Source organism: Bolinopsis microptera, chromosome 5, assembly GCF_026151205.1.
Source record: "Bolinopsis microptera isolate Bmic1 chromosome 5, MBARI_Bmic_1.0, whole genome shotgun sequence".
NCBI lineage: Eukaryota > Metazoa > Ctenophora > Tentaculata > Lobata > Bolinopsidae > Bolinopsis > Bolinopsis microptera.
Window position 1 is genome coordinate 7,612,399 of NC_087076.1, and position 25,313 is coordinate 7,637,711.

The following is a 25,313-nucleotide window of genomic DNA, read 5'->3' on the forward strand; positions in this document are numbered from 1 at the left end:
GCCGAATCAGGATTATCGAAATCTTCTCAGCTGTAACACTGCTGCCTTTATACTCGCCCAAAATCCAAATCGTTGAAAGAATTTGTTCACGAACTTAGCTGAAAAGGATTTACACAAGTTGTTCTGAAACCGAACAATTCGTATTACAATGTTTCGGGAGGGTCATAACGCACGCCCAAAACCTGCGAGGACCACTTTGAAAATTTCTTTTCTGTCTTGAACCATTTTTCAGCTATAAGGGAAGTTGATAATGTTAGAATGGTCAGATCCCTGGTACATGTTTAAAATTTAGATAAATAAAGTCTCAATTCTCAACAACTGTTTTACAGATTAATATGAGTAATTAAAAGTAAGTTCCAATTTTAAGTCTATTTGTCGAACTAAAGAAATTAAAACATCACAGTGAAATGTAATATGGAAAGTTTTAAAATAAATAAGTCAATATAATTTAAAATTATACGTAATTATTGATTTTGAATTTAAAATGGGATGTTAAAAAGATCATTTTACTGAGAAGAGGGAAATGACAGGTAAAAATTACTGTTAAAGGATCTTATGAACAGATCAAGGAATCATAGCAGCCCATGCATAAAACCGCTGAACGTTTACCAAATATCATTATAACCGAACAAACAAACATCCTCTGCTTATCCAAAAGAGGCTGAAACTGATTTAATAAGCTTCTACGGAGTATCCTAGCAATTTGAGTTTGTTTATCAGCATATCAGCAGTAGTCTGTCAGCTTGTAGTGCTCATCGTCAACAGTTGAATAGATGTGGCCTTCGTTGCTCAGAAAGTCAATAGCACTCCGAATCTGAGAGGAATCAGGTGAAGTAATTATTATAATTATTGAGGAATATATCCAAATTTGTTATTGGACTTTAAAGGTAAAAAGGATGTTTCAGTTCATTCTCTTATATGTATTTTATCATAAATTGGAGTGCGTTTCAGGTGCGTTCATCCTAAATTAATTTGTTAAATACACAATATGTTTATAAGTTAACAGCTGCACGCCCTACCTGAGTGACTGAGAGGTGGCTTGTTATCTTAGACATCTCCATCACGCTCATCCCTATATCCGAGGACGACTTCTTCAGTGCGTCAAACACCTGTCAAATAGTAATTTGATTTAGATATCTTATATATATATATATGCAATTATCCATTGATCTAAATTTCTCCTGGTTTTTAAAAATTTTATTTTACTTAATTTTTTTAAATTGTATTTTAAATATACAACCAAAGCCCTCTCCCAAAATCCAACCCCATGATGATAAGTTCTAGCTACGTTACTGAACTGCCTTTCTTCGTTCAACATTGAAACATGTATTTTTCGATTCGATCAAGTTTGATATGTTCAACCGAATTGACGCAATACTATTAACAATAGACACCTTCAAACGTTATGCCCAAAAATCAATTTTCGATCAAACGGCAATTATATTAAGTAAGTTAGAGAACAGAAGTGCTATTCTGATCAGGCACGTAGCCAGGGGGGGGGGGGGGGCTAGGGAGAAGTGCTATTCTGATCAGGCACGTAGCCAGGGGGGGGGGGGGGCTAGGGAGAAGTGCTATTCTGATCAGGCACGTAGCCAGGGGGGGGGGGGGGAGCTAGGGAGAAGTGCTATTCCGAGAGACTATTTATTACATACCGACTGTTGAGCTGGCCCAAGTCCAGATGTTGAGTCGTTTCCGTTGGAGTGAGAGTTTCCATTTGTAAAGGTCCCGTTGGCAGCACCAGCCATACCTGAAATATAATAAACTTAATAGGGGTCCGTAAATTTGAACACGAAACTCAGAAGTGTTCATGTAACAACATGATCTGAGAATGATTCATATTTAAGGAATTCGCCTTGGTTCGTTGGTCGTTTTCAAATGGGTAATCTAGCCTTCAGAATCGAATATGCACGAGTCTACTTCGAACTTGAAGATGGGCTTGTTTTACTAATTACTAATTACTAATTACTAGTTACCAGTTACTAATTACTTATTACTAATTACTAATCACGTAATTCATACCTAAGTGTAGTTTGATGCGCATGCGTTATTTCACATTATATTTAGGATCAAGTTACGGATCATTTATTATTTAAATACTTCTTTCAAGTAAAATAATTGCTTCTTATAAGAGTTACAGTTTTTAGAAATAACTCTTATATGCATGTTATATGTATATTGAGTTAGCTATAGGGGGGGGGGGGTGTCATGTCCGTCTATGTCCGCCTATGTCCTGTCCTTTTTGGATTCTATGAGACAAAAAGGACACGGACGGACATTGGCGGACTCAGACGGACATTGGCGGACCCGGACGGACATTGGCGGACTTGGATGGACATTGGTGGACATTAGCGGACATTGGTGGACATTAGCGGACAAACATTTTGAGGACTGAAGAGTACTGAAGAGTACTGAAGAGTACTGAGGAGGATGGCTGAGAAGGATGGCTGAGGAGGATGGCTGAGGAGGATGACTGAGGAGGATGACTGAGGAGGATAACTGAGAGGGAGGAGAAGGATCAGGAAGACCCAGGAGGAGGAGGACCCAGAAGGAGGAGGACCCAGAAGGAGGACCTAGGAGGAGGAGGAGGAGAACTGAGGAGGAGGAGGACTCAGGAGGAGGACTGAGGAGGATGGCTGAGGAGGATGGCTGAGGAGGATGACTGAGAGGGAGGAGGAGGAGGAAGAGGAGAAAGAGGACTGAGGAGGAGAAGGAGGACCCAGGAGGAGGAGGACCCAGGAGGAGGACGACCAAGGAGGAGGACCCAGGAAAAGGCCCCAGGAGGAGGAGGCGGACTGGGGAGGAGGAGAACTGTTGAGGACTGATGAGGAGGACTGAGGACGAGGAGGAGAAGTAGGAGGAGGACTGAGGAGGGGAGGAGGAAGAGGACTGGGGAGGATCAGGAAGACCCAGGAGGACCCAGGAGGAGGAGGAGGAGGATGACCCAGGAGGAGGAGGAGGACTGAGGAAGACTGAGGAGGAGGACTGACGATGACTGAGAAGGAGGAGGACTGAGGAGTACTGAGGAGGATGGCTGAGGAGGATGGCTGGGGAGGATGGCTGAGGAGGATAACTGAGGAGGATGACTGAGAGGGAGGAGGTGGAGGAAGAGGAGAAAGAGGACTGAGGAGGAGAAGGAGGACCCAGGAGGAGGAGGACCCAGGAGGAGGACGACCAAGGAGGAGGACCCAGGAAAAGGCCCCAGGAGGAGGAGGCGGACTGGGGAGGAGGAGAACTGTTGAGGACTGATGAGGAGGACTGAGGACGAGGAGGAGAAGTAGGAGGAGAACTGTTGAGGACTGAGGAGGAGGACTGACGATGACTGAGAAGGAGGAGGACTGAGGAGTACTGAGGAGGATGGCTGAGGAGGATGGCTGGGGAGGATGGCTGAGGAGGATAACTGAGGAGGATGACTGAGAGGGAGGAGGTGGAGGACTCAGGAGGAGGACTCAGAAGGAAGAGGAGGAGAACTCAGGAGGAGGACTCAGGAGGAGGACTTAGGAGAAATGAGAAGGAGGACTGAGGAGAACTGAGGAGGAGGAGGAGGAGGAGGACTGAATAGGAGGAGGAGAAGGAGGGGGACTGGGAGAGGACTGGGGAAGAGGAGGACTGATGAGAAGGATGAGGAGGAGGACCCAGGAGGAGGAGGACTAGGGACCGAGGAGGAAGAGGAGGAGGATGAAGAGGAGGAGGAGGACCCAGGAGGAGGAGGACTGAGGAGGAGGACTGAGGAGGACTGAGGAGGATGGCTGAGGAGGATGACTGAGAGGGAAGAGGAGGAGGAGGAGGAGGACTCAGGAGGAGGAGGAGGACTGAGGAGGACTGATAAGGAGGAGGAGGAGGAGGAGGACTGAATAGGAGGAGGAGGAGGGGGACTGGGGGAGGACTGAGGAGGAGGATGGAGGACTGAGGAGAAGGATGAGGAGGAGGACTGAGGAGGACTGAGTATTGAGGAGGAAGAGGAGGAGGATGAAGAGGAGGAGGAGGACCCAGGAGGAGGACCCAGGAGGAGGACTCAGGAGGAGGAGGAGGACTGGGGAGGACTGAGGAGAAGGACTGTTGAGGACTGATGAGGAGGACTGAGGACGAGGAGGAGGAGTAGGAGGAGGACTGAGGAGGGGAGGAGGAAAAGGACTGAGGAAGATCAGGAAGACCCAGGGGGAGGAGGAGGAAGAGTAGGAGGAGGAAGCATCTAAATGTTATTTCCATTTTTGTCCGTTTTTGTCCATTTTTGTCCGTTTTTGTCCGCTCTATTTTTTGTCCGTTTTGAAAATATAGGGTTCCGAACGGACAAAAAACATGATCCCCCTATAACAGCAAAAATTGAACATTTTATTTAGCAATTTAGGTGTCTATTAATGTCCGCCCATGTCCGCCTATGTCCGCCTATGTCCGTCTATGTCCGCCTATGTCCGCCTATGTCCGTCTATGTCCGCCTATGTCCGTCTATGTCCGCCTATGTCCGCCTATGTCCGCCTATGTCCTGTCCTTTTTGGATTCTATGAGACAAGCGGACATAGACGGACGTGACACCCCCCCCCCCGCTATAGATATTAGATACACATTCTGTATGTCAACTAATACCTAGCTCTTCTCATCCATTCATTGCAAATAGTTTGATTAGATACAGACTGTCTTATGGTCGGATTTTTAAATCGTTTGCATCTTTCAGGCTTTATCAGGAATTTTAATTAAACTAATATTCGTAAATTACACACGCACACACGCACACACACATTTATTGAGATTATAGATGTGGATTCTCTTGGGGAAGTGAGGCATATTTGTTTACTTTAAAGGGTTAGGTTCTGTTCAGCACAAGAAAGAGGTGATGCACATTTTGTATTATGGAACGCTTGTAACGCTTGTAACTCCCTCTTGTTACCCCCTTTGGAGGTTCAGATTTATTTTCTGAACGAAAGCTTGAAAATAACCGAAAAATCGACCTTGTTAATGTCATTTCAAAATTGCACGAGAAATCGATTTAACCAAGTTTCAGAACCTATAAACATTTCCTCATCCCTCAAAATTGATGTTTTATAGTTAATACGAGCAACAATTAGCAACATATTTTGAACCTTCGGTTCAACTTAGGGGGTTAAAATAGAGCTGAGTTGTGTGGTAGACAAACTGAAACAGAAGATCAAGGCAATCGTCACCTTAACTGATCGAACAGGTACCAGCACGATTTTCAGAGTAAACTCTAGATCGATATGTTTGTTACAATATCTCAATATCAAATATGTTTATTGTAAGAGCTATTCAACTCATGATTTTTTTTCTGACCTAATTATTTGACATCATAACCCTAATGCTCTAATGGGTTATCACCCAGGTCCCAGACTAACTAGCAGCTCCAATTCAACAATACTACTATACTGTATAGTGTATCAAGCTATCAAGGATGCGCAGCTGTTTGAAGACAAGCTGGTTGACCACTTAATCCAAGTTTTCAAGGCCACAGCACACTTTCTACACATTACTATTTTTGTAGGATTATCTTCCTCGATGCTGCAGTAGTTTATAGTTTTAAAACCTAGCTGTGCAAGGATCATTGTGAACCTCGGATGGAAATTTCACATAATATTAACTCTTTAAAACATGCTCGAGATATTATGGTGATGGGGAAGTGCAGAGGTGTACTACAGCTATTGTAAGAATAACGTTATTGATTTTATTATGGCAAGGTGAAATCTTAATGAAATAAGATCGTGAGTAAAAAACTGTATTTTTTCAATGATAAAAATGATGCCTAACAAACTATGTATTAAAATAAATCGCTTTTCTTGCTGAACGGTAAATTCCATATTTCACGAAGCAAAGAGTTGACCGTGATATTCATAAAAGGCTTCGTCTGATATTAGTACCCAAAAGCGAAAGTGCAGCTGTTGCAATGTGTCTTTCGTGAGTAACTACCCTGATAATTATATTATATTTTCTGGGGCGTCTGTCATCGCTGCCTGGCGTCATTTGCACAACTTCACTGCAATGTGTCAACGCTATGTGCTTATCTCCTTGAAGAGGACTCTTGAAATCCTTCAGATAGTCGAATATTACAGGAACAAATAGGATTCTGAAGGTCTAACATTATGTTCATAGTAACTGACCAAAACAACAGTCAGATAACTGGTATCACCAGAAATCTTACGTTAACATGTTTACAAACCCATACTCAATTCTTATCCTACCAAAATTCTTACCCCAGCCCCACCTAAGTTAACCTTTATAAAGTGCCCACTTTGCAACCTTTTCATTATTCTTTGTGACGTTATTTCTTTAAATTTTACTTCAGCTAATAACACCAATTATTGTTGTTCTTGGACTTTACGTTGTTAAGCTGCAAGGCAGCAGGGTCATCTATGAAAACCACTATTTTTCTTTTACTTCGGACAACCATGGCCGGCACCAGCACTTACAGGAACCCGCATACTATTTTGATATACAGGGTGGGCCAAAAGTCAGTACCCATACGTTATTTGACGTAATTCTTTCTGGTACCATTTTTTTTAATCAAGGCTCATTTTCGCATAAATTTGATAGTTTAGATAGTCGGATCGAGCCAAAATTTATTAAATTGTGTTTGGCCATTCGAATTACGTTTGTCCTGAAAAAATGAGAGTTGTAGCTTCTCAGATGACCGATATACGAAGCATAACGAGTTTAGTCATTACGTGTGATCAGGTGATTGGCTTACCTAATCACGTGATAAGGTGACCCCGTTAACCACCCCGTTAAACATTATGGGAATCGTTAAGGCTGACCAATTAAGGTGTCGTTTCACGGTGTCACATAATCACCCAGTCAATTTTGTTAACGTTATACACAAAATGCTTGATAACTTCATCATTTCAAATCCGTTTCACATCATTCTTTTAGATCAGATGCAACATTTAATAATCTACCGTCTCTGAAAAAATTAGGCGTCCAGCATGTTCAGAAAAAACAATAAAGGTGTTTCATATTGAATGGGTGTGGTCTAAAATATTCGAATCTTCAAATTTTGGCGACGGAATCCTCGAACAAGTAGGTACAGTATGCCATCTGCAAAGCAACAACTCTCAAATATAAAACACAGCGGAGGTATAAGACCCAACGTATGGGTACTGACTTTTGGCCCACCCTGTATATTATTTCTTTTTACTTGGTTATCTCTTAGGTCGTTACCAACCCGCTGTATTTGTTTTTGTAATCAAATAGTTACCAAAACGTTTGTAAAAACGTTGTAACGTCTAAGTTTCAATTATGATTTGCATTCTTACTTCTCAGCTATGTTTGAGCATAATAAGGAAATACAATATAGACGTTAAGGTCGACATTTTGAGAACATGGCATTTAATTTTTGAGCAGATTTAAGTTTTAAGTAGGATAATAACAATTGGGTGGGATTGATTAAAGTAACCCAGAATCACAGGCACGTCAGTACTATCTATAAACTATTATAAGCTCGGCAATCTTTCGTGAGTAACTACCCTGATAATTATATTATATTTTCTGGGGCGTCTGTCATCGCTGCTTGGCGTCATTTGCACAACTTCACTATAACTAAAGAGATTGTACAGTTGTAATAATACATTGAGTATCTTGTGGGGCGTCAGGCGTGGACACATTATCAATTAATAGACACAGTTATTGTAATGAAAATAAACTCAGTGTTTGAGAGTTAAAAGCAGTTCACAATAGACTTACTTACATTTTAAATGGCTTACATGTTTACCAGCAAACATCACGATATCTTACTTAATAGACTGAAGTCTTTAAAGTATTAAAATATAAATGTCAAAATAGCACAATTGCATAGTCATTACTTAGTATTTAATTTTGCTTTTGGGCGAGAGCTGCTACGTGACGTGCGTTACAGGTTATATAGCCAGGTTTTAGCAGTTCTTAAACACTGACGATTGCGTTGGCATGAACCGTTTAGTTTGCTAACCCATTTAATTTTGCTTTTGGGCGAGAGGAAGTAACTTACTCCTTCCGCAACACATCCTGAGTTCATATGTAATTCGATAGTTTTATCATTATAGGCGGGGTTTGGCTGTTGATATGATCGACAATTCTAGTACTTCCCTGCTACTAGTACTTCTCAACACCAGTATTTGAGCTTATAATAGTTTATAAATAGTACTCAGTAACACAGTACTTAAAAGTTTTAATAGTTGTTGTTGGTATTTGTAACATAATTTTGTAGGCCTAAATCCTAATCATCTAATTACCTTGTCGTTATAAAACATTAATTTGAACAGAAACTTAGGACCTTAACCAATCAACCCCTCAGCTATGAACAAAGACCTCTTCTTTCTCACCATTGTCGTAGCTCACCTTATCTTGGTTCAAACTTCTCCTAAAGATGGACAGAAGTTATCTGACTACTTGTGGGAGCAAACAGCTGAATACCAGCAACAAGCCCTGAACTCTAGTCTGATATACGGAATGATGGAGAGATGCCTGGACCCATCTGAGTTTGGAGGCTACATGATGGATGATACTCTCTACTGTTACGAGAATTCGTTGATTCTCAAGAAAGCCGGGGATCGTTCCAATGACAACGCTACGCTCAAAGAGTTCATGGAGTCCAAGGCTGATAGTTGGGAAGAATACTGGGAGTGGCTGAAGGACATTTGGCATGTTGAGAATGCTGGGGGTATTAAGATGGGAGAAGCCGGTCAAGCGTACGTGGATCACATCAGAAATGTGTCTGAGAATGAAAGTCCTGTGTATACCATCCTGGCGCTGACACCCTGTGCCAAGCTATGGCCTTGGTTAGGCAAACAGATCGGATCTGGAAGCAACGATTTCGGAGTTTACACTTCTTGGGTGGAGGAGAATCTTGTCCCAACCAGTACCGGATACATGGAATACCAAGATCAAGTGGAATGGGCTTACGAGGCAGGAGTAGTCACAGCTGAGAAGGCTCTGGAAGTTTTCACCGCCAGTATCCAAAATGAGGTTAACTTCTTCAACTCTGTCGCGAGATGCCAGCCGGCTGCAGCTGACTCCAGTGCTTTACCTTGGAGTGGAACTATCTTGTTCACCCTTTTCTTCGCTACCGTTGGAATGATGATTGATCATTAGAATTCAGAATTTCAATGTTACATATTATTTCTTTTTACTTGGTTGTCTCTTATGTCGGAACCAACCCGCTGTATTTGTTTTTGTAATCAAATAGTTACCAAAACGTTTGTAAAAACGTTGTAACGTCTTAGTTTCAATTATTATTTGCATTCTAAGTACCTAAGTGCAGTGTGATGCGCATGCGTTATTTTTACTTATGTTTTGAGTTAATAAACTATGATGATTGTATATGAATTTTACTTGATAGAGTGCTTATCTTAAAATTAAATGTTTTTACAGGCTCTAATGATGTAGTTTTACAAAGATTTCAAGCCTTACGTTGTGTGTTTCCCTTCGTGTCCAAAAGCATTATTATATTATAGTTAGGATCAAGTTACGGATCATTTATTATTTAAATACTTCTTTCAATAGTCCGAGACGAAAAGGAAACTCGTTAGCTTTTTGTGTTAAAAGCGATTTCTCGGCGGTTATCACTTCTCTAGATGATGCTTTAAAAATTTGGCCACTATTGCATTTTTGTAATAAATGCAATAGGGGCGTTTTCGGCCACACCCTTTTTTAGGGTTTCGCGGTCTCTCGAATTTTTGTATTTCAGCCCAGAAACGTCGTAGAGATTATTCCGATACACCAAAATATGCCTAATAGCCATATTTATATACAACTTATGAAGCAATATATACCTTATACGGGTAAACCGCCCCTAAAATGTCACCCACCCCTAAAACGCCACTCTTGATTGATTGGATCCCATCTTCTTAGAAAGTATCTTACCTAATCATTTGTAACTCCTAAACATAAAAAAATATCATTCAGACCCTGCTACATCCTGAAATTGAATCTAAATGATGCCATAAGGGCATTTTTTTTCACTTTGTACGAATTTTTTACTTTTGAAAAAAAGCGCACAATTTTATAACTCTGGAATTCATTAATATTAACTCGGTTTTGGTCTAGGATAGTGATATTTACATATTTTAGCAACTTTGTACATATGACTGGAGATATGGAAAGTTATACATTACTCAATATTACTACCCTCCCCTAAAATGTCACCTGGCCGCCCCCTAAAATGTCATTTTATCAGATTCTGGCTTTGAGACTACAAGCACCATAAAATGGAGGTACCAGCCTATTAAACATCATATTTAGCATCTAATGGTAATATTGGAAAGCTTTGGCAGCTCAAGGAATTAGTTTTATTTTATTAATTGCAATAAACATCCCCTAAAATGTATAATTATCCCCCCTAAAATGTCATATTAACCTGATCAAATTACTCAGGCTTTTCCTAAGATGCAATGCATACTCACATTTCGTTAATAGTTGATGTTAATAATTAACAAGTGCCAAAACAAGAGCTATTATCGCACACCATGCGAACAAAATACAAATTTGACATTTTAGGGGAGAAAAAATGACATTTTAGGGGGCATATCATAGGTTAACCATAAACTAGTAAGTACCAAAAACCGTAGTTTTTGACATTCAATTTTGCTAAAAGCAGTCAAATCTAGTCTATAGAGATGGTCAGATCGATTACTGGGTTGGCTTAGTTAACTACAGGTCACTAAAATTGCCAAAATGCAGGATGATGTTAAAAATCCCAAAAAATGCAATTAAAACATGCAATTTGCACAAGGTTAAAATCACATTGAATCCATTTCTTTTGTGCCAATTGTTAGTTTATAACTAGATAATCTAACTACAGGTGTAAATTTTGTTGACTGAGTTACTGTTTTGCCGGGAGCAGGACTATTGAGCGGTGGACTGTTGAGCGTAGGACTGTAGGTCGGTGAAGGTCGGAAGTAGGACTGTAGAGCGGTGTCAAGTCGCCAGGGTAGGACTCTAGAGCGGCCGCCCTTATAGATCTCACAACATGAGGACTTTAGAGCGGTACGATCCTAAAATGAGGACTGTAGAGCGGTGGACTGTTGAGCGGTGGACTGTAGACCGGCGAAGATCGGAAGTAGGACTGTAGAGCGGCCCTCCCTTATAGATCCCATAACATGAGGACTCTAGAGCGGTACCCTCCTATAACATGTGGACTCTATAGCGGTTGAAAAGATTGAACACTCAACGAAGCTAAGTTATACATTGTAACTCGTGATTGATTATGGTCATGACATTCTAGGATGAAAACTTTATTAAAGAGTCATTTAGACCTAGGATTAGGTCTAGGAGCTCGATGAATGATGGGACAACATCGTCGACTGAGAGGGGACACAGGGAAAGACCCAGGGTGCTCCACCTTGATGATTGGGTATCTCTGCGTGTATCACTAAGAGTTGATAGAATAGCTGAGGACATACTCTGAAAGTTGCGTCCACGTACCAAGAAGGACTTCGCTGGAGTAGGAATCGAATTTGATATACGAAAACTGGATACTCCGTGATATTTATACCATACCTTCGAAATCCTAACAAGATATCGCACTGCGATGGGATCTGATCTGAATCAGTCCCGTCACCAGATTGATGAACATAAGATATCCTTAGTTGGCGCTAAAGCGTCACGCGATGCGATCCTCATTCCTAAATGATCTGCACGAACTTGATCGGTACTCTGCTTAGCGAAATCACATTGATAGTTGATACGAACAGTTCACTAAAATACCGAAGACACGTTTTACATTTTTGAGTAGCAGGGGAATATTTCAATCATTTGGAAGACGTTGAAACCGACCAATAATCTTAAATTAAGTTACACTATAATATAAGTAATGAAATATTTATAATAAGTAAATGAAAATGTTCATTAACTCCATGACTCTTTAATAAAGTTATCATCCTAGAATGTCATAACCATAATCAATCACGAGTTACAATGTATAACTTAGCTTCGTTGAGTGTTCAATCTTCAAATTTTCAACCGCTATAGAGTCCTCATGTTATAGGAGGGTACCGCTCTAGAGTCCTCATGTTATGGGATCTATAAGGGAGGGCCGCTCTGCAGTCCTACTTCCGACCTTCACCGGCCTACAGTCCACCGCTCAACAGTCCACCGCTCTACAGTCCTCATTTTAGGATCGTACCGCTCTAAAGTCCTCATGTTGTGAGATCTATAAGGGCGGCCGCTCTAGAGTCCTACCCTGGCGATTTGACACCGCTCTACAGTCCTACTTCCGACCTTCACCGACCTACAGTCCTACGCTCAACAGTCCTCCGCTCAATAGTCCTACAGCCGTTTTGCCGTAAGTTCTGGGTATTCAAAAAAAAGTCCCCAAAATGTCGCAAAAAGTAAATTGACTAAATTCCACCATTTTTTTTCAACAGAGAGAGAAATTCTGGTCGACACCTCTCAGAAATAGGTTATATTTGTCCCAGAAATGGTTAAAATTAATAATTGAGCAACATTCTGAGTGCTACACAACCTGTTTTAGCTGACGTTTTAGGGGTGGTGCACGTGACATTTTAGGGGGTGATTACGGTTTTGAGGTACTTCCTTTAGTGAGTGAATGTTTTCAAGTAGCTTAATGTTTTAATAAGACAAAACAAATAGTACTAGTGACAAAAGATAAATCAGGCCTCCTGTACATTTTGTAATTATCACACATATAGAGTTGAAATTTTAGGGGTGGTGTTTTAAAAGTGACTCCATTTCAACGTCAAAAAAATTGTACCTGATTTTATTTTCAAATTTCCAAATCTTCCTGGCAGGCTAGAAAAAGGTTTAAATATTATTCCTAGACACTTTAGAACCCTGTAAATTTAGCCCTAACTCGGCAGTCGGCAATCTGGGCCCAAAAAACAGGTGACGTTTTAGGGGCGGTTTACCCGTAATGCTTAATTTCGGAAATGTGGCTGAAAAACGGATTTTTACCGCGCGAACAATGACAATACTCACATTGTGGGCTATTAGACTGTTAACTAGAAAGGTCCTAAAGACTCATGTGCAATATAGCACAACGGAGTAGACTTATTTACGAACACTTTAGTGAACGTTATGTAAACGCTGTGATCTATTATTCGTTATGTTAACGTTGTGATCTATTATTCGTAAATCGTAATGTTAACGGTGTGATCTATTATTCGTTATGTTAACGCTGTGATCTATTATTCGTTATGTTAACGTTGTGATCTATTATTCGTTGGTTACAGTGTGATCTATTATTCGTTATGTTAACGTTGTGATCTATTATTCGTAATGTTAACGGTGTGATCTATTATTCGTTATGTTAACGCTGTGATCTATTATTCGTTATGTTAACGGTGTGATCTATTATTCGTTATGTTAACGGTGTGATCTATTATTCGTTATGTTAACGGTGTGATCTATTATTCGTTATGTTAACGGTGTGATCTATTATTCGTTATGTTAACGGTGTGATCTATTATTCGTTATGTTAACGGTGTGATCTATTATTCGTAATGTTAACGGTGTGATCTATTATTCGTTATGTTAACGGTGAGATCTATTATTCGTTATGTTAACGGTGTGATCTATTATTCGTTGGTTACAGTGAGATGAGATTGTTAACCCGGAACTATGACGGAAGTAGGGTCAGATGATTAGAGTCAGCGAGGCATACAGGTTTACTAAAGGAAACTACGTTAGGATAGCGGGAATCTCTCGAAAGTATGGTAAACTAGCTAGGGAAAATACTGGAAGCATTGACGCAGAGATAATGGACCTAAATCTCCGTAAGGAGGCAAGTCATGTGACCAATCAAGAAGCATTGAGGCAGAACGAGTTATCATAGGGAAGTAGCCAAAGGTAATTGTGGGCCGCTCGGAACTACGGCAATGACTAAAGGAGGGAAGACTTGATCGAGGGAAAAAGACAATTACCGGCGGTCAAATTGCCAAATTGACGATTGAACCAACATCTCACGAGGCTTCTGAGGGATTACGGGAGTTTCAGGCAAGGATGAGTGGAGAAAGAGAGTTCAATTTGAAACAGTTTTTTTTGTTTTCGCCAAGAATTTCTTGAAGGACAATGAATTCAATGTGTTTAATTTCGATCTCATACCTCAAGGTTATAAATTAAACATTTAAAGTTTAACACCAACGATCGAAACATTCTTTATTTTAAAACCGTATAGTTTTGGTCGTATAAATTATAATAAATTATAGTCGAATTTACCGTGCGATGCAATCCATCACTGCACCTTCTCAATGACTTCCATTCCTTAGTGGATGTACACATATTGTGATTTTGAAGAAAATTGTGGGCTTTGCGACACATTATATACTGTTCCTAATTAGGCCCCTTCCAGCCATTGCCACTGCGAATTTAGCCTAAATCCTGCCTACTTAATTGCGAAGTCTGCGATATTATCACTCCTGCCTAGTAATCTAATTTACCCAGTGCAGATCAGCAGTATATTACACTAAATCCGCAGGTTTCCTCTTAATTTTTTATGGCAAAACCTGCCTCATTAACTAGTGATCCTGCATCAACAGCGCAGGTATTTGTTATTTGGCAGGATTTGCTATTAACTGGGCAGGATTTGTTATAAAATTATCAATCCTTGCCGGATAGATGACAGCAGTGTTAAAGTTAAATCGGCAGGTTTTCTATTAACTTGGCAGGATTTGTTATAAAATTATCAATCCTTGCCGGATAGATTACGGCAGTGATAAAGTTAAATCGGTAGGTTTTCCATTAACTTGGCAGGATTTGTTATAAAATTATCAATCCATGCCAAATAGATTATGGCAGTGATAAAGTTAAATCGGCAGGTTTTCCATTAACTTGGGAGGATTTCTTATAAAATTATCAATCCATGACAAATAGATCATGGCAGTGTTAAAGTTAAATCGGTAGGTTTTCTTTTACACTTGGCCCAAAAGTGACTACCCACACGCAACCTTTTAATAACTCACGTAATTCGTCTCCAAATTGCACCAAAATTTCAGAGATTATAGATATGGGTCAAACTTAGATTTCTTGAAAGTTTCGTAAGCCAACTCAAAATTTTTTGCACACATTTGGCTTGATAATTTAAAACCTATCCCAAAGTTTCAAGTTCATTGTTCAAAATTTGGCTGAGTTATGACCATTTCAAAATCCATCGGATACATGATCCGAGAACTCAGTCAGTGATCTCTGCACTCAATCAGTGATCTCGTCACTCAATCTGATCAAGAGTAAGGCGTTAGCGTGTATTAATGAGGTTCATTAGGCTTTACCAAAAATACTGAGGAGATGACGACCTGATCATGATTGATCGGATACCGATAAAGACTTTGCTAGACAGGAAAACACCAAGTTTTAGGATAAATGAAATCAACTAATCAGCAGGGCTAACAAGCCCTGAAACGGTGACACCACCATTAATTCGTGTTATAGCGTTTTAGGTGCTGTCAGCTGTATAGGCCGGCCCATGTAAGCAGGCTGCAACCAATCAAGCGGTGCATGTGAGCCAAACAGGCCATATTTAACCATGAAGTGACGAGATCACTGACTGAGTGCTCGGATCACGTATCCGATGGATTTTGAAATGGTTATAACTCAGCCAAATTTTGAACAATGAACTTGAAACTTTGGGAAAGGTTTTAAATTATCAAGCTGATAATTTTTTATCGAACTGAGTGTTTTTTTCAGCAGCATAAATCGCTCCCACACGGTAACAAAAGGTTGTAAATTATATTGTATAGTGTTATCTTTATCAGATGTACGTGTAACTTCATTTCCCAATATCTTCAGAATATTTTGTAACTTAAGCCATGGCATGATGAAATCACTGAAGATATGTGCCGTGAGTAGGTATGAAGCTATTAATAATTGCAGTGTCAGAACTCAGAAATCGGAGCCCTGGGCGTAAGGTTTGAGCTACTCAAGTGGAAATTATACCAACATTCCAGCCATAGAATTAAAACAGAATTTGATCACAAAAACTGTAGCGTACTTTGAGTTTGAGATAAGAGCAGTAGAGCCCCTCCCAGATTGCAACATTGCCATGTAGAAGTAGTGACTGCACTAACAATATTTGTTACATGGGCTGACTCCAACTTACTTTTTATCTAGACAGACATCAATTTAATGGTGAAATTTAATGGTGAATAATGGCGAAGAATGGAGAATGATTTTTAAGGTGAATTGAGTATCCAAATTGTAAAATTTCACCATTTTACACGGCTAATGTAACAACATATTTTGAAGATATTAGGAAAGGATTTACACAGAATTTACACAGGATTTACACAGTATTAAAATTAAATTATAGATCCATTATGGACCGTCATAATTGTTTACAGAGATTAATGAAAACAATCATCTTTGCTTGAAGTCAGGGCCAGGGTTATCCTTAAATCTTAATTATGACTAATTCGCGAGGTTCTCACCAAATTGATAGTAAAATTGTTTAAGTTTCGCGCATTTGAATTACGTTGACGCATATCTACGGTGAAGCTATTTCGCTCTTCGGGGCGAAAAATGAACTGAGTGTTTTTTAACAGCATACAACTATGATTCATTCATTTTTATTGATTGTAAGGAACGAACCTGTGACTAGCAGGGCTAACAAGCCCTGAAACCGTGACACCACCATTAATTCGTGTTAAGTGCTGTCAGTTGTATAGGCCGGCCCATATAAGCAGGCTGCAACCAAACAAGCGGTGCATGTGAGCCAAACCGGCCATATTTAACCATGAAGTGACGAGATCACTGACTGAGTGCTCGGATCACGTATCCGATGGATTTTGAAATGGTCATAACTCAGCCATATTTTGGACAATGAACTTGAAACTTTGGGAAAGGTTTTAAATTATCAAGCCAAATGTGTGCAAAATCTAAGTTTGACCCATATCTATAATCTCTGAAATTTTGGTGCAATTTGGAGACGAATTACGTGAGTTATTAAAAGGTTGCGTGTGGGTAGTCACTTTTGGGCCACCCTGTATCTTATAGAAAGAAAGCTGCTTATTTAGTTTAAAATCTGCGATCACAAATGTTATAAGTTATTTGGAATTTTGCCTACTTGGCACCAAAACTAAAAGTCAATGAAACCGAGCTGATTAGCGCAGTCAAGAAATTTATTATCGGAGGTAATAAAAAGCTGACAACCACTGATTGGTACTGAATCTCCATGCAATTTCAACGATAATGCTACTCCTCCTCATGCTCCTCCTCCCCCAGCCCCCTCCGCTTGCTCCTGCTCCTGTTCTTGCTCCTCTTTCTGCTGCTCTTTCTGCTCCTGCTACTACTCCTCTTCCTCCTCCTGCTCATCCTCCCCCTGCTCCTCCTCCTCCTGCTCCTGAACCTCCTGCTGCTACTCCTCCACCTGCTCCTCCGACCTCCTGCTCCTGCTCCTGAACCTCCTGCTGCTACTCCTCCACCTGCTCCTCCGACCTCCTGCTCCTGCTCCTCCTCCTCCTGCTCCTGAACCTCCTGCTGCTACTCCTCCACATGCTCCTCCGACCTCCTGATCCTGCTCCCCTCCTCCTGCTCCTGCTCCTGAACCTCCTGCTGCTACTCCTCCACCTGCTCCTCCGACCTCCTGCTCCTGCTCCTCCTCCTCCTGCTCCTGAACCTCCTGCTGCTACTCCTCCACATGCTCCTCCGACCTCCTGATCCTGCTCCTCCTCCTGCTTCTCATGATCCTCCTGCTGCTACTCCTTCACATGCTCCTCCGACCTCCTGCTCCTGCTCCTCCTCCTTCTGCTCCTGAACCTCCTGCTGCTACTCCTCCTTCTGCTCCTGAACCTCCTGCTGCTACTCCTCCACATGCTCCTCCGACCTCCTGATCCTGCTCCTCCCCCTGCTTCTCATGATCCTCCTGCTGCTACTCCTCCACGTGCTCCTTCTGCTCCTCCTCCTCATGCTCCTGTTCTTCCTCACCCCCCACTTCCTCTTGCTCCTCCTCCTCCTCCTGCTCCTGTTCTTGCTCCTGTTCCTCCTCCTGTTCCTCCTCCCTCTCCTCTTGCTCCTCCTCCTCTTCCTCCTGCTTCTCCTTCTCCTCCTCCTCCAGCTCCTCCCCTCCTCTTGCTCTTGCTCCTCCTCCTCCTCCTCCTCCTCCTCCTCCTCCTCCTCTTCCTCTTCCTGCTCCTCCTCCTTTATCCTAATATAAGTAGTATATGGAAAATATGGAAATCATAGCCTTCCGATTTCCGAATGTAGGTACGGACTAGGAACCGACCGGATATTCACGCGGCTGAATCCGGTTCCGGCCGGATATCCGAGTAGCATGAAACGTGAACAAAATCAGTTTCCAGAAAAACTTTGAAAAGATTTTGACTTTACAAATCTTTGGTCAGAGTCATTCTCGATACGTACCTCTGAAGGCAGAGCTCCCGCTTCCGAGCTCGTATTGCAAAAGGAGGCCTGCCTTCCGAGATCGTATTACAAGGAGGAAGCCTCGAGTCCAAAATTGTACATCGAGGAGTTAGGAACGGACTTTAGAAAACCGAAAATAATATGTACTTCCTTCGGCTCATAATGATCAGGGTAGCATGAACCGTGGACAACCGTCAGCATCTCTTAACCCACTCGCCTGCTGACCTACAATTTAAAGTACGGACTAGTCACACTTTTCAATTCGACGGTGCAGGTGTCATACGTACTTTTAAATTTTTATTGAAAAGAACTGTCCAAAAAATCCAAACAATCGTTTTTGAAGTACGACTTCTCATCTAAGCTGCTGACGTAACCTTGTCACTTGTTAGCCAAGAACTTCCCTAAATCGTTACCACTAGACATAAACAATAAACATGACCATTACTACCAGACATTCATTAAATCCGCAGCATTCGACTTTATATATTTAACGGAAAACCTGCCTAAATAGAGCAAACCTGCTGTGGTTAGGGGAAAGAATAGGCAGGTTTTGTGTTTATTTTTCAGTCTTTCCTTTATATTTAACAGAAAACCTGCCTAAATAGAGCAAACCTGCTGAGGGTAGGTGAAAGGTGAGGCAGGTATTGTCTATTGCAGGCTTTTCTATTAGTATTAATCAACAACTCAATAAAATAATCACGTGAAATACACCTCTGCGCGAATACGATAAATAGGCAGGATTGCGGTTAATTTTACGGGAATAATTTTAAAACTTTAAATTGATTATCAGCCTTAATGTAAAACCTGCCAAATTAGGTGGCAGGTGGCAATGGCTGGAAGGGGCCTCTAATTTGATGATTAAAGCCTTCCACGATTTAAAGCGATAAGAAAAGTTTACTTACTGTTTCATTTTAAGTAATTTCTGGTACGAATTTCCTCACCAGTGCGGAATGCGGAATGGAGAATGCAATGAAGACAGATAAGTTTTAAACACGTCACACACTTTAAATTTAAGACGGTGCAACGCAAAGAATAATTAATCCGTCCAAAGACATAGTTTATCTCTGTTATTTGCGGATATAGGTGTAGTGGTCGTTACTTTTAACTAATGTACTGAAAAGTCGATTTTGATATTGGACTTCGTCCTGATTCTTTTTCTGTAAATGGGGAAATAACCAAAGTTATTATGTTGGTTCTAATGACCGATACGTCATTTTAATCATCTGAATTCTGACCAATACGAATTTGAACTTTTGACTTTCAATTTCGGGGACAGCAATGATGTAATTTATACCAGATAACGATGGTACCACTACCGCTGCCTAGTGATGTCACCTACAGAGCTGAAGCTGTAAGCTAATTAGAAAAGTAACTGATCTAATTATTTTGCACCGTGGTTTTCATTCAGCCTTTGCAGTTTGCAGAACTCATTCTTCAATCTTTTGGCTTTAAATGGTTTCATCGGGTTCATTGCCACGTATTAGTATTTCAATAATTACACCACACCTGTCTGCAACATGCAGTGAACGTATTTTGCGCAGATATTTTGCCTCTTTTTTATTGTTGCACTGAGAATACTCTGTTAACACGTCACTTACTCGTATACAATTAAACCTTGGACACCCTGTAGTATTAAAATATAATTAATTCTAACAAACCCAGGCATGATCAAGCAGCTTGGGTTCCTTATTTTGGTCCAGTTTCTCGTCGTTGACGCTTCTCCTAAAGATGGACAGAAGTTATCTGACTACTTGTGGGAGCAAACAGCTGCATACCAGCAACAAGCCCTGAACTCTAGTCTGATATACGGAATGAGGGCGAGATGCCTGGACCCATCTGAGTTTGGAGGCTACATGTTGGATGATACTCTCTACTGTTACGAGACTTCGTTGAGTCTCAAGAAAGCCGGGGATCGTTCCAATGACAACACTACGCTCAAAGAGCACATGGAGTCCACGGCTGATAGTTGGGAAGAATACTGGGAGTGGCTGAAGGACATTTGGCATGTTGAGAATGCTGGGGGTATTAAGATGGGAGAAGCCGGTCAAGCATACGTGGATCACATCAGAAATGTGTCTGAGCATGAAAGTCCTGTGTATACCATTCTGGCGCTGACACCCTGTGCGAAGCTATGGCCTTGGTTAGGCAAACAGATCGGGTCTGGAAGCAACGATTTCGGAGTTTACACTTCTTGGGTGGAGGAAAATCTTGTCCCAACCAGTACCGGATACATGGAATACCAAGACCATGTGGAATGGGCTTACGAGGCAGGAGTAGTCACAGCTGAGAAGGCTTTAGAGATATTCACCGCCAGTATCCAAAATGAGGTTAACTTCTTCAACTCAGTCGCGAGATGCCAGCCTCGACCACGCCGCGAATCTGGTATGTATTTTAATCTAATAATTGAATTTCTTTCTCGGTTCACAGAAATGTCGGATGGTTCTTTTTACCCTAAATGCCGACATGATAACGGATAAAATCTTAGATACATATCATATCTCATGACGGTACTGTTTAAAGAAACCTTGAGACATACAAGTGTGTAAGATTCAAAATTATAAGAATTTTAAAAATATACAGGAGTTGAAGTTTTAAACAACAGTCCGTTCGTGGATTTTTTCATTGATATAAATCAAGTTTTCCTATAAAAAGTCTTAAACAACAATCAGTTCGTGGATTTTTTCATTCATATGAATCAAGTTTTCCTATAAAAATATTATGTCCCTTGTCCAGTCCATTAAGCTTATAGAGCCTCGCATTGCTCGTTCTTTGCTCTGTAAACGTCCGTTTGGTCTTCGCAGAAAGACTCGATATCATAAATCTTGAAATACCTCTGGAAGGCTTTAGAGAGATCCGGAGGGGCTGCTTCAGAGAAGAATATCCACACATTGTTGAACAGTTTTTTGTAAGCTTTCTTCATTTCCTTGGTAACAAGGGTTTCCATGGCATGCTTGGTGCAACATGTGTAGAAAGCATCACTTATTTCGGCAGCGCAGCTAGGATCACATGTGGCCTTCCTTTCCATGTTCAGATATATACCCATCACTCTGTTAGCGATAGACGTTATCGACTCTGCCTCCAGGTCTATGGTACCCATTGCCGTGAGAAATTCTGTGATTTCTTTTTCAACTCTTTTCAAGGAAAGGCAACCATCGTCTCCACTGAAGGTATTGTCGATTAACTTGCCCCCTAAAGAGTACATCTTTGAAGTTTCTAAGACACAGTCTTTCCCGTTCTTTACGCCACAAACTGCATTTGTTAAACCATAAAGGATTGTTTTCAATGATTTCCAGTCAAGATTGTCCACAACATTATTGAACATGCTCCCATCCAAACCTAGCATCTCAAACAGGATACCGTTGTAATTCTTGGCACAGCGAGCAGAAGCTCCAATCATTTCAGGACACTCACATAGAGCCGAGGATACAGGGACCACAATGTAGTCAATAATGGATTGCATCGATCCTTCGAGAGACTCGGCATCAATAAACTTTCTGAAGGAAGCAGGGCCATTATCCTTGAAGTGCTTGAACAGCTGACAAGGCTTCTTCTTGCACTCTCCCAGATCCCGGAATTCTTTACGGCAGTTGCAGCCAAACAGCCAGTTCTCACTGGAGTCACATTCCTGTGATTCCTGTGGGCAGATTTGGGATTCAAGCATACCAAGCATCATGTTGACCTCCGGGGTGAAGGACGAACCAAACTCGCTCAGGTATTCACTTGCCTTGACCTTCGCCATACCCTCAGCATTAATCAGAGATACCACAAACGAATCGAGCACACTGGTGTCATCTGCACTAAATTTATATTCCTCACCAGGTTCCCCACCAGGTTCCCCACTGAGTTGCCCACTAAGTTCCCCAGTAGGTTCCTGAGCCACAGAAAGAACAATACAGGACAGAAGAACCACAATCTTCATCCTGTTCATAATAGGAAGTTGCTATGTCAAGTGGGCATAAAAATCTTAGTTAAAATTTAGTAATGTTCACAGCTATAATTATATTATCATTGAATAGGAAAATGGGCATTCGTGAATCTTCCGATTCAGATCAAATTGAAATGAGGAGTTTAGATATCATAAAAACATGAGGCATAACCCGGCTGGATAGTGGAACTAAGGCCGAAAAGACGATCGGCTATTAATCAAAGAATAAATCACGTGACGGCAAACAAATCCTAATTAGCACTAGCCACTAGATCAACGTTAATATCCAGTCAGTGCACTTAAAAAAACCTTTATTAAAACTTCATGTCTAGCTATAAAATTTCTTCATCCACAGAAGAAGGGATATAAAATAAGGTGAGGTATTAACTGGCATGGTTATAAGAAAAATTCCAGCAATTAGATTAAAATATAATCACCATCAGCAGCAATTTGAACCAGGTCCAAATATTCAAGATAAGAGGCCAGAGGGCCTTGACCTGATGATCTTATTAAGGGTTAACCCCTTAAGTCTAAACCAACATGTTAATAAATTTATCACAAAATTATGTGCAGGGTTGTATGCTCAGTGCATATTTGATAAGGTCCTATCACATTAACGTACCTGGTTATGACTAGTTATGACTTGTTATGACACATACACGGCCCTATGACTGTGGACGATAACGGTAAGAATAAGGTACTGAGCTACACGTGCGTCACTAAATCAATTACTTAATTAGATAATTACTATCACCAAGTCCTGATATCAGCTAACCAATTAGTGATAAAATAATAGGGACGCTGAGAGCTCACCAGGACAAGAATTCAAAATGTTCACTCATCTCTGAAAATCATAAAGAATAGGGGACTCGAACTCCATACCTAAACTTTTTTTCTTAACAAGGATGATCGGACCATAATTCAAAATTCAGCAATTAAAAGTTGTCTAAATAGCTCACATTTATCTGTTTCAGGGAACGATTGTCAAGGAGAAGCATGATAAATATGATCAATTGAATAGAGCGACGAATCAAGACAAATTTTCCTAAATTGTAGAATTAACTTTGCGTTTTTTTGTATTTTTAAAATCAATTTGGGCTATTTTTGTTTGTAGTAAATCAAGTATCCTTGTAGCACATCAGTCAATCAGTCAGCTAATAATTGGCGCCTTCATGTCTACTTAAATGAGCTCAGTTACAGATAAATAATAATGTTCTCTGCAAAATAAAAAGTCTGCTAAAAACTCGTTTCTAAGCAGAAAAAAAATCACGATTTCAAGGAAGGAAGTTCTTTTCTTGAAAGAAATGAAAACCAAATCTTGTCTAGAATAAAACAAATTCTAACCTCCCGGAGCGGATAATCCCTTCTTCAACTTCAGATGAGATCTGACCACCTCCAGGATATGATTGCTGATCTCGTTGTGGGACTCCAGGGGAGCAACCTTGAATGCGATCACATTTCGTTGGTCGTTGAGGGAGCGGAGGTGACCGTACACCCGAACATAGGTGTGGGTACGGGTCATATTGCTTGTATCCTCCTGGGTGATTAGTAAGTAATTAGTGAGTAATAAGTGAGTAATTAGTGAGTAATTAGTAACTAATTAGTAACTAATTAGTGAGTAATTAGTGTGTAATTAGTGTGTTATTAGTGAGTAATTAGTGAGTAATCAGTGAGTAATCAGTGAGTAATTAGTGATTAATTAGTGAGTAATTAGTGTGTTATTAGTAAGTAACTAGTGTGTAATAAGTGAGTAATTAGTGTGTAATTAGTGAGTAATTAGTGTGTTATTAGTAAGTAATTAGTGTGTTATTAGTGTGTAATAAGTGAGTAATTAGTGAGTAATTATTGAGTAATTAGTGAGTAATTAGTGAGTAATTAGTGAGTAATTAGTGAGCAATTAGTGTGTAATTAGTGAGTAATTAGTGAGTAATTAGTGAGTAATTAGTGAGTAATTAGTGTGTAATTAGTGTGTAATTAGTGAGTAATTAGTGAGTAATAAAAGATTGATGATGAACGGCCTCATTTCTAAGCATCTCCCTTGAAATGATACAAATACTTTACTGGTCGCCTAACTTATAAAAGGAAAGACGAGGCTGTCTCTATGCTAGTACATAACTGTAAAATAACGAACAAAATACATAAATGAACACAGAGAAACACCTAGCAGGAACCCACCTCTCCCTCCTGAATGAACTTTCTCACACTAATAGGAGGTCCAGTGTAATCGTCTATCTTGTAGGTGATGCTGGTTGAAGCCTCTATAATGTCCCTTACCATACCTACAAACGTTACCTGAGGTACCATGCTTTAGTATATAATTCAGATAATCCTATTAGTCAGACAATTTCCGTGAGGTTCTCACATCTGATTTATACAGGGTGTTTAAGTAGTGGTGTAGTAGTGACCCAGATGTTATTCTTCGTAAGCCAAGTGTGAAGGAGTGATCTAGCTCTACTTTGCTAATAAATCTATTAGAATTGCCGTTTAAAACTGCAATTTCGAGATTATAACTGACCAGATGAACATCTACTCCTTTGTAGTTGAAAATGTCGTCAGCAGGGTTGTGGTCAGCCTGGAGCATCATGGCTACCGTTACTGGCATCAAACTCGTAGGTTTGTTAGAGCTTTCTGGTTTCCGGCTTCCTGAAAATAGTCAAGACATTAAACAGGGCTGGACTACAGTTTACAGATTTTGAAGAGTTTTTTGTGTAATGTTAACGGCCACAAGTAGTAAAGTTAACTTAAAAAACCACGGTGAAATTTCAAAAATTGCGAGCTCCAAAGATGTACTCTACAGAAACATGTCTCATTCAATCGGGTGCGTTTCCCTCACACAAGGAGTATTCGAACCAACAACAACAGCAAGCATTTCTCAGGAGAAGAGCTTTACCTCCGGGCGAAGTGAAGCTTTGATCTCCTCCAGCGTTAAAACCGCCCCCAGTGTTACCTCCTCCAAAACCTCCCCCTCCAGTGTTGGCAGAGTTACCACCAAATCCACCACCAAATCCACCGGCTCCTTGAAACATCCTACAATAGGGAGATTGGTGTTTTAATTCTGCGATCAAGCATCAAGTTTTATACACATCATTTAGAATAGCTTAAA

At 40.6% G+C, this 25,313-nt stretch overlaps 3 protein-coding genes across 3 annotated transcripts; 2 read left to right on the plus strand and 1 right to left on the minus strand.

Annotated features, from left to right (window-relative positions):
• Positions 1-402: 402 nt before the first annotated feature.
• On the minus strand, positions 403-25,239 carry LOC134815192 (replication protein A 32 kDa subunit-like). The gene is made up of 7 exons (XM_063823705.1): positions 25,101-25,239; positions 24,726-24,853; positions 24,386-24,502; positions 23,555-23,747; positions 1,653-1,747; positions 1,020-1,109; positions 403-814 (listed from the first exon to the last, which is right to left on the minus strand). Exons 1-7 carry the CDS (start codon positions 25,234-25,236, stop codon positions 725-727), a joined length of 849 nt encoding a protein of 282 aa, XP_063679775.1. The 5' UTR covers positions 25,237-25,239; the 3' UTR covers positions 403-724.
• On the plus strand, positions 8,275-9,147 carry LOC134815193 (uncharacterized). Its single transcript, XM_063823706.1, has one exon. It carries the CDS (start codon positions 8,275-8,277, stop codon positions 9,067-9,069), a length of 795 nt encoding a protein of 264 aa, XP_063679776.1. The 3' UTR covers positions 9,070-9,147.
• Positions 19,950-23,285, plus strand: LOC134815194 (uncharacterized). The gene is made up of 2 exons (XM_063823707.1): positions 19,950-20,667; positions 23,185-23,285. The coding sequence occupies exons 1-2, from the start codon at positions 19,950-19,952 to the stop codon at positions 23,208-23,210; spliced, it is 744 nt and encodes a 247-aa protein (XP_063679777.1). The 3' UTR covers positions 23,211-23,285.
• Positions 25,240-25,313: the final 74 nt, after the last annotated feature.

Coding starts and splice junctions, on each gene's coding strand:
- LOC134815193 (XM_063823706.1), top strand. CDS start 8,275: ATGAACAAAGACCTCTTCTTTCTCACCATTGTCGTAGCTCACCTTATC.
- LOC134815194 (XM_063823707.1), top strand. CDS start 19,950: ATGATCAAGCAGCTTGGGTTCCTTATTTTGGTCCAGTTTCTCGTCGTT. Junction 20,668..23,184: donor TCGACCACGCCGCGAATCTG/GTATGTATTTTA, acceptor TATCTGTTTCAG/GGAACGATTGTCAAGGAGAA.
- LOC134815192 (XM_063823705.1), bottom strand. CDS start 25,236: ATGTTTCAAGGAGCCGGTGGATTTGGTGGTGGATTTGGTGGTAACTCT. Junction 24,503..24,725: donor AAGGAGTAGATGTTCATCTG/GTCAGTTATAAT, acceptor ATGGTACCTCAG/GTAACGTTTGTAGGTATGGT. Junction 23,748..24,385: donor AGTTCATTCAGGAGGGAGAG/GTGGGTTCCTGC, acceptor CTAATCACCCAG/GAGGATACAAGCAATATGAC.